General features: G+C 37.3%; 1 protein-coding gene across 2 annotated transcripts; it reads right to left on the reverse strand.

Annotated features, from left to right (window-relative positions):
- Nucleotides 1-229: 229 nt before the first annotated feature.
- Nucleotides 230-9,201, reverse strand: LOC141901644 (uncharacterized). Of its 2 annotated transcripts, none has more exons than XM_074789023.1 (2): nucleotides 8,879-9,201; nucleotides 230-2,007 (listed from the first exon to the last, which is right to left on the reverse strand). In XM_074789023.1, the coding sequence occupies exons 1-2, from the start codon at nucleotides 9,063-9,065 to the stop codon at nucleotides 827-829; spliced, it is 1,368 nt and encodes a 455-aa protein (XP_074645124.1). In that variant the 5' UTR covers nucleotides 9,066-9,201; the 3' UTR covers nucleotides 230-826. The 2 variants fall into 2 exon arrangements, with proteins under 2 accessions (XP_074645124.1, XP_074645123.1); XM_074789022.1 differs by lacking the exon at nucleotides 8,879-9,201 and adding an exon at nucleotides 3,717-3,972.
- Nucleotides 9,202-9,948: the final 747 nt, after the last annotated feature.

Consider the following 9,948-nt stretch of genomic DNA (forward strand, 5'->3'; position numbering starts at 1 on the left):
CATTTTTATATTCCTTACTAAAGAATTATTTCTTGTTTCTGGAATTTGGCCATAAACGATTGTAACTTCCCTACATTTTCCTCACAGACGTGCACGTGCTTCTCCCGTTTCCTGAGTTCATCTTCGACAAAATGAAATGGAAGGAATTTGCCGATTTACCTCTCTCCTCGCTACAGAAACAAACACGATGCGTGCTGTATATGATAAATCTTATAAGCTTTTATTTTGCTTCATTTTCTACATCAAATGTTCAATAACCGTAACAAACAAGTTTACATCAGTATCAGAAAGCATTATAACCCTAAGAGATATCGATACTCTAATACTCATTAGTTTGAAGGTAATACATTATAGGTGTACATATTCATATATAGATCGTATTTACAGCCCTAGATCGGATTTTCTTTTAAGTTTCAGCGAGAGGTTTGCATACTACAAACAATCTTTTCTTTTAGTTCAAGAAGTCCGAGATTCTATAATGTGTTTCTAGGCTAACCAACCAATTCGTCGATTTGCGACTGTTTTGCATTCATAGTTCAAAGCCACCCTTGTGCCATCATATAGCACATCATAATCAGTGAAAGTTACAGATCATAACTAATATGACCCAGGGTTAATTTCTAGATATACATGTACTTTCTTTTATGTCCGCTAAATAATAGGTTAGGTACATTTGCGCTGCTATGTATACATATACAATATGTGTGTATATAAAACATCCCAAATATTGAGTAGTACGTATATACCTTATGACATCGCATGCGACCTGTGGACAAAACGACCACAATTTTGTTAGTTATAAGATAATTGCTTTTACAGTGTTAGTTTAAACTTCAGTTACACGCCCATAATCCAATTGTACTTGATTTGAACTGCAGCGGTCACGATCGTTCATCAGAGGATGGTGCACCATTTCATCAGTGAAATTAATCGACGTGTCGGTTTTTATTTTCTTCTTGATGAAACAGTGACACATTATCTTCAGGAACTCCATTCTGAATCGCCGACATGTTATGACATAAATAAAGAATTTACAACCCAGAAAACAAAACATTAGAAATTCAGTGACCGCCTCGGCGAGGAGACTTTGCGCGTCCAGTTTGAACGAGTCTACGTAAGCCTTCTGGTTCTCGCAAATATAATCAAAAACCCGGAACGCAAATTGCGGTATTATGAGAACTATATAGAAAACACCGATGGCCATGTAACTAATGCGAAGGTCGCAAAAAGCCTCCGGATCTAACATGTATTTGTACATTTTTTCCTCTTCTCTCGAAGGACCTGAACCGTGGCGTACAAAATGGGTAATCAACATCATGGCGACAAATACAGAAACTATGATCATGGGTAATATTTCTGAAGTAAGGGTGTCAATTACTGGCCAAATGATATCCTGAAAAATCTGGCTGGCGCCTTTCGACGCAAATGTACACAGTGTACCCTTAGGCTTATCATCCCTGCCGTCTAACGTGACAAGTTCGTATGTCCAGAAGAACTGTGCGTTAACGCAAACGAGTAATACTGTCAGCAGCAATATAACAGCCCGCGCACGCTCAAATGTGCACATTATTTGGCTCTTTTTCGGGTAGCGAATGATAATGAATCCTTCAATACACGCGGCTACCATTAGCCAGTGTACGAAGTGAATAATGAAGTTGAATGTGAATGGATAAATCTTGCACATGGCGTCGGATAGCAGTAGTAACTGATTGGAAAGTTGCATGTCGGCGATGTTGTTCAACCACGTGTCACCGCAACGTACGTACAGCCACAGCGTTTCAATAATCGGTAGCACCGTTAGATACAGACACGTTGAAGATACGCAATGTGTCAACTTTTGCATGATGATAGAGGTGAAGAGGTTTCCAAGTGTGCCGATCGTTAGAATAAACGGTGGAAGATATAGTTGTAGATTTGCGGCTATAGCATGTTCGGGATATTTGTTGTCGCTCAAGTACTGGTTCAATATGAAGTCATCATTGCTCATGTTAAGAGTGCCATTTCCACCTAAAAGTAGACAAAATGAGATAGATTTGAGATAAGGCTTAGAGTATTTCGAACAGGGTCCATTTTCGTAAGTACACGTCCAGTGCGACATCACATACAAGTAATCTATGTATGTATGAAAGGGCAAAGAGAATACGTAATCTTGGAGATGTAAAAAATACGAAATAACGATATGGCAGTCAACTGTGGGTTCTTACTTAAAGCTGCATGCGCTGATGACGAGGTCATTATTTTTAGCAGTGATTCTTGAATCTTATTAGTGTTAAGCCATATTTTTGATTTCAGTATTTAGCAATATGTCATTCGGTGAAGTATTGATGTTTGATTTCGACGAGTGTGACACAAAGTAAACATTTAACGAGGATGACATTTGGTTTAACAAGTCGAAACATTGACTTTTCTTTAAATAATGCATAATATTCTGTCTAAATCATGATAACCATACATAAATCCTCGACGACACAAGCTGACTTGACAAAAATCCCTCTATCATGATAAACAGTATTAGTAATAACATCAAGTCATGTTCTGGAGGGCACATCACATAAATTACAAGTGACAAAAACTAATATCTTGATCTATGACACAACTAACTTCGGTATGACGTCACATTTGATCTGCCAGACGCTCCCCGGATACCTGATAAATATGATGTACATAAATCTCACTAAACGACGTCTGAAAATAGCTCACAAAACACATTCCTCGGGTAATTCCGCGGCAAGATTTTACTTCTTTTTCGTCTTCAAGTTGATTACTTTCACGGGATGGATGGTTACTATCTACGAGCATTCGTGTTGGATTTAACAAACGAGCAACTATGCATCTGTAGAGCAATTAACAACCGAGTTCACGATATCGCTAGCTATTAATAATCACACGCTACCATTCTGTCAAAAATATCTACTTCGCAATAGAAATTATTGGTTATGTGATTTTGTAGTTTCGTCCGTGGCGTATCTTCCACATCTCAATGGGACGCAGTCAACAAAAGGTCAAGAAGAAATTGATCTCATTTGATTAACTTTCAGACGTATCGACAAAGTTACGTTTGAAACGCTTAATCAATGTTACCCCAAATTTCACCCTCGACATGAAGGGCCATATTTCATCTATAAATCTATCAGTTGAGAGATCGTGTCCATCATGCCCATCCATATTGATTGTACGGTCAATTGAATGATACACAACCCTATTAGATATTCATCGTTTGTCTGAAAGCGTCTACGGTAGATATAAAATGTGTTTCCAAGGCGTTAGTTAATTTACTGTGCCCGGTTGGGCGAAACAAAATTCCTTGATTAGCAAAGAACACTCGGTCGTTTGAGGTGACTAGAAGATGATTTTGTCTGATGCACAGTATTGATTCTGGACGTAATCTTTGCGTCGATGTTGTTCACTAATTCAAAAGAAAGAAATAGCCGAGTTCTGGCGTGATTGTAATCGGAAATCGAAAATTCGATTGATTGAACAGCAGATCCAATTGCCCGCGGTTATGGGTGGATTGTGTGATTAGTTTAGCATAGAAAAACATTATTTACGGAGTCGGAATTATTCAATAAACGGAATGAATTCCGACACGATACGAATTGATGCGGGGTATGACAAAAATTCAACGTAAATCACACCAGAAATAGAATGATAATCTTTTGGACGAAATCTAAGTTACAAATTGCCGGACTACGATCTATTTTGATTGAGATTCTTACCATAAACTTGGATAAAATCGAGACCATCACTGCTCTGGAGCCAGGAGTGGACTTCATCAACGCATTGTCCGTTATCCAAGAACTTAAAGAATTTAGAACAATCGCCACATTTTACATTTGCAAACTTCACAACACGTTCATAAACATCTGTTTCATTTGCGGCGGTACTATGTTTTTTCGCTGCATCCCGAAGATATTCCATAAGATTTTCTTGCATTTGTATCAAGCTAAGCGAACATTAAAACTATTCAACGTTTATAAATCCAAATAGAAATAGATATTCGTTGCAGACCTAGATGCTAGTTTTCATTGTTATTTGCAGACTGTTTCCAACACATTCGTAACAGGTAATGGTGAGATGGGATAGTGCTGTTTGTATAAACGAGATATTGTTTTGCTTCCCATCAGTCGAGTGCAGGCTGGAGAAGTCTACCGTTAAATACATTCGTAAGAATAATTTACTTCGAAACATATGCCTAGTTTTAATCGCAATGCACTACAAATAGTACACAGGTATACAGGATTTCACGCTCTAGCTTAACACTGTCTTACGCCGACGATTCTACAACGTGAAATATGAAAATACGCGCAGAATGTGGTGCTTTTTACCTAGTAAACTTAGTGATATTTTGTGTATTTTTCTAGTCGCAATACAACGGCTATGACATGATATATCGGCTACATAATCAATTACGCAACATCAACCATTACTACTGAAAACGTTTTCATATAATGCATATCCTAGGATCTATGGATAGTGAGGCCAGTTTTTGACGCCGTGAAAACCGTTACAAAAATGTATTAATATCTCTTACTACGCTACATTGCTAAGTGTTATGTAAGGGGTAGCGTGTGAGTCGACGTGCACTACGTCATCAATATTGGCGTTGCAAAATAACAATGACGAATTGAATACATTTTTCTTCTATTTAATGAATTTTCGTGTCCTTTTGATAGTGCATCTTTATGGCTATTGGGGCATCAATACTTGGGTAATCTGTGAGTAGATGTGCACAACGTCATCAATATTTGGAATAGACTGGTTGGCAGGCAATTCAATTCGATTCAATTCAATTGTCGATATATTCGAATTGAAAATAACTTTACTGATACTGTTTATCTTGAGTAACATTTTTGCAGTCTATTGAACGTAATTTCTGACCGTATTGAACGTAATTGACTATGGATAAACTATCATGGGTTTTAACTTAATTAATAGCATCACAGTAATTACATTAATCATGTATATGGTAAAGAAATTTTGTAAACAGAATGACTACGACTCCGAGACATACAAGAACGCGATTACCAAGGGGCATGGAGGATAGCTAATTGGATGCGCCGGAGAAAATCAGCAGTTATTTCTGTGAAAATATCGGAAATGCTCTGCAGGCATAAGAGATCACAGAAAAGAACGATGATTCAGTTTTGCGAGACATTTTCCATGTAGGTCCAAATGTTTAACTCATTATTTTCTATCATAGAATAAAACTATATTCATATAATATCTATTTGAATGACTGTGTCGCATTTGATACGTAGCACATGCTAATAATTGATGTAAATTGTGCGTTTATGTCTGAATGGTATAGAAATACATTCGTACGCCTATTTCAGATTACTGAACTATAATCGTTCAAAAGTTAAATTTGAATTTGGAGCAAATTTAATGGAAAATAAATGTTAATTTCTATTGTTAAAAAAACTACTTTATTAGCGTTGATCAAAAATGACTTAGTCTCTCAGGCACCTCTTAAACACACGGTGGAATCTTGTAGGAAGTTGATAGTCGCGCCTGTTACAAAAATACTTGGAAATCAGCATCCAGAGTGGTGCAAGCTCAGTTTCCATGGATACAGGAATCCTTACATCTCAGTTGGCAGTTATCTTCAACCTATTACCACGCTAAACTCGCCTCGTTCCCGTTGACAAAGTGCAATAAGTCCCCATAATCAAACAAGTACATGGTGGAACAAGAGCCATATCTCAGGGTTCGGCAAACTCAGTCAGTTGTCGATTTTCTTTATTAAATTAGGTAAATTCGATTCTCGATCGATCGAATTGAGAGCGTCGCGTTTTACCCCATATCTTATCTACATTTATGGGAGAAAAATGTGAAGCGAAGTGAACATCAACAAAATACAAAATGCACGAACCAGACCGGGATATTCTTATGCACTATTATATATCATAAATAAGTAAAATGGGTTACATAATGATAACACGAGCAGCTGTGTATTATCTCTGCTATAAAATCCCGCTAATTATATTTCATATGTCCGCGTACATACAAAAAATAAACCCAAAAAATCCATATTTTAAAATACAACGGCAACTAATATTGCTACGAATATTTAAGGTGAATCTGTACATGAATCGAAGCACGAAAACCACCGCCGAGTAAGATTGAGTTACGCCAATTTCTATGAGCACTTATCTTTGCACATCGTTCCGAGAAGGCTTATTGGCGCAACTCACGCGACACTTCACGAAGAAAAATCCGATCCCAAATATTTCGAGTGACAGTTGGAAATCTGTCTTAAATCTTTGTCGAATACGCCACTCGGTGCGTTAATTTTTGCAGGTAAGAACAACTTCGGAAAATGAATGAAAATAATTATATCTATTTATGGACTAACTTCAATAAACATGACTTTTATATGATCAGTTGTAAATGAGGCATGCCAATCGTCATTAATCACGTTTCATGTATGGAACCTATTCACGATAGATTTTTATTACTGTTGAAATTGACTACAATCAAACTACTCGCGAACAGAATCTGTGTAACTATGCATCGGTGACGTGATGGACAGAATAAATCCAAGTGAATGAAATTGGATTTTCATTTTTATTTATGGTTTCCTGGGTGTTTTTATAGCCGTTGTTGAATCGATATCGTATTTCTTCGAGATGAGAATTCCCGGAGGAAAGCTGTTCCGTGACGGCGACACAGGCAACAACATCAAAATGGTGACCTTAATAAATCGGGTGTAATAAAAATCCAGTAACGCCACAGTGAATAGATTGAAAATTGTGACAGGATTTACGAAGATTTATTAAAAGGATATACATGCGCATAGACTGTTTTGACGATAGGCTTTAACACACTATGATAATAGGAACGTTGAAAAATAAAGATGAACTACATGATGCTATCTGAGCGGTGAACAAATAACGTCATATATTTATTACATGATGATATTGGTCCATTTCTGAATTTTTACTAATCTTCATTTATTGATATTTACTATATATCAATTATCACGTCCATTTCTGTATGTATTCACAGTCGCTTTTATCTATACGATTAACATTCCATTGGCATCTATTTCTATATTACAATTTGCTTTATATAAACTCATAAACTTTTCACGGGCAAGAACCGATTTTTTTGCCATACGAAACGATTGCACTATAGTCGCTATATACGTATGCAACCCAAGTACTTACTAATATGCAATTGGACCCTCTTACGAATACCAGGTATGAATAATGTTATAATGTCATCTCGCTATAACTTTAGAATCAGCAGTTTATTGCATTTACTTTTATTGCCGTCCGTAATTTACCACGCGATGGTTCGATGTATCAATAAGTGAATAAATGTTACTGGAGCAATGTCATAATGTGACAACGGTCACATCAGGACAGTTAATACAACGTTTAGGATAAGATCGCTAGAAAATGATACTGATTCTATTATTCATCGACCACTGACCATCGAGATTTTATTAAGCTCAATTAGGTTACCCAAATACGTGGACGGACTAAACATTTGTTCATCTACGGCCAAAACCAATCCCGTCTGAATTGAATTTGGTGGAAATTGTCACAGATGAATTGCGGCGCGCATAAAAATGCGGTTATCTCACAATTTTCTGAGTGTTATGGTACACTTAAGATGGTGTATCAGCGACATTAGTAGGCCTTCTCTGTAACGTTTCGAGTTTCTTGACGCAATGAAACTACTATTCAATACTACTTTAAACGGAATGTCGCTTCATAATGATCCATAGAAAGTGATAACTTTGCAGAGCGATGTCAGGAAATATATTTTTGCATGAATGCATATTCAGATTTAACAACAGCAGGTGCACTGGAATACGGTTTATATATCTATAGAGAGAAATATAGATATATAATGAAATCACTGATCGATTAATACATGCAATAACAACATATATTCTAATGTAATCTAATGTAATATGAGCGCCCCCTGAAAGAGATATTACACAGACAATTCAAAATACACAGAAAAACTTAACGAGATATTTCTGTCCAACGCATCTTTGTCCAGGCCAGCATGAAATGAATCGACATCGGGACGTGTTTGAACAACTCTACCGTATGTTCACTAGATCGATGGATATACATAGTGTCATGAGAGAGTCCAAGATAACGCGTATCCTGACGATCAAGCACTTTCAATGGTATCTCACATAAATCTATGCCATGTCTAAGTCGCCCAAAATGAAAAACGATAGCAGCCGAACATTCATATCGTTTCGTTCATGTATATATTCATATATATGGTTGATCGAGGAGAACATTATAACATGGCAGTCCGTTCTCTATAACTCTATAACAGATGTTTGCGATATAATAAGCTGGATTTTTACGGGTTTTTTAATATACGAAAGTACGAGCTGATATGTAAAATAATATCTAGAATACGCGTAGACCATAAAGAGAATGCATGAGCGACGATATGTTAACATTTTCAAATGTTCGGCGAATAATGTTAATCTGTAGTTCGTCTGTAACCTTTTTTTCAGCGCTGAATGAAAATCGACGAATGTTTATCGCGCAGAATTCTGGGCAGAACTCGTGGTGTATCGCAAATTAAAGCAAGCACCACCGGGGAATTCACAAATTAATTGAAAGAACCAACACGCTCCCGAGACAATACATCACCCGCTCAAGATTAATAAAACTGCATCTGTTTACGAAAAGGTTACAATTTGAACTTCTATAATCATTTTCAAGTTTTAAGAAAGAACAATCTTATTCTTATTTACAGACGCTACAAAAGAGAAGAATTCTACATTGAAAAAAATAATGAATAATGACAACCGAATCAACACTAATGATTTTACGTCTAACACGAATAGGACTTGCATCCATATACATTACTAAGCTGATTAATTGAATTTACTCACTCGTTGTGTCTGTCCCTTTGGCAACAGCTTCAAGTCTTTCATTCATGCGGAAGGCGTGAGTCTGTCGATGTGGGAATATCTCCATTCCTAACAAGTCTAAAATGGGCCCGGGTACCCGAGAACGGGACCATCCACCCATATTCCTGACAACGTTATGGCCAACTTTACCAACCATTGTGGCCACCATTTATAATATCTTATGATACGAAAACCTTCTTGAAAATACGACGAATGTAAATATTCGGAACGATGTGTCGAACTCAAAGATTACGCTTAATCATTCTGTAGCACTTACTAATCTAAAATGTCGATTTATGTCACCAGTTAACTGTATGAACGCGTAGGTTACAGTGTCGCTTAAAAATCCGACAACTGTGATGTACATTTTCCAGTGATGTGACACTCCATCGTTCGAACACACTAGCGATAGAGCGACGTCATGTCTACATCATGTTGCTGCCAATAACAGCGATGGGAAACACTTTCATGTGCGATACCACACGGCCGGTTGCCTTGCTCTGTGTTTTACATCCACTTTTAGCCGTCCACTGCGCGAATCAATACGTATTGACTACGGCATCGATTACTCTAAGCTTACATCTGTTATTTGTGTTTAATACCGGCGTGAATCCGATGAATCTGATCCAATAAGCCACACCCCATATTTCCGCAGATATCTGTTCATGGGATATGAATCAATTGTAATTTGGCCGAACACCGATCGAGGTCCGCAATGAGCTCCAAATGTCAATCCATTACGGTAGCGGATGTCAGTCCCTCCTGAAGTCGCTTCACGTTATCAACCGTGATGATGCTCACAAAACAGACGGAAACTATTGCGACCTTTTTATCATTCGATCGGAAAATCGTTTGTAAGTGGTGCATATAGAGAGAATCTTACCCCGAAAACTGTGTGTATACTGTGGACAAGTGGTAGCAGTGGTGATGAATTACTAGTTGTGGATTATGGGTCTGATGAGATATAACCGACCACTAGCAAATAAACATCATAAATCAGCTTGACAAATTAAACTGACGCACTTGCACGCAATAATCTTGTCAATGCGCCT

This window comes from Tubulanus polymorphus, chromosome 3, assembly GCF_964204645.1.
Source record: "Tubulanus polymorphus chromosome 3, tnTubPoly1.2, whole genome shotgun sequence".
Classification (NCBI taxonomy): Eukaryota; Metazoa; Nemertea; class Palaeonemertea; order Tubulaniformes; family Tubulanidae; genus Tubulanus; species Tubulanus polymorphus.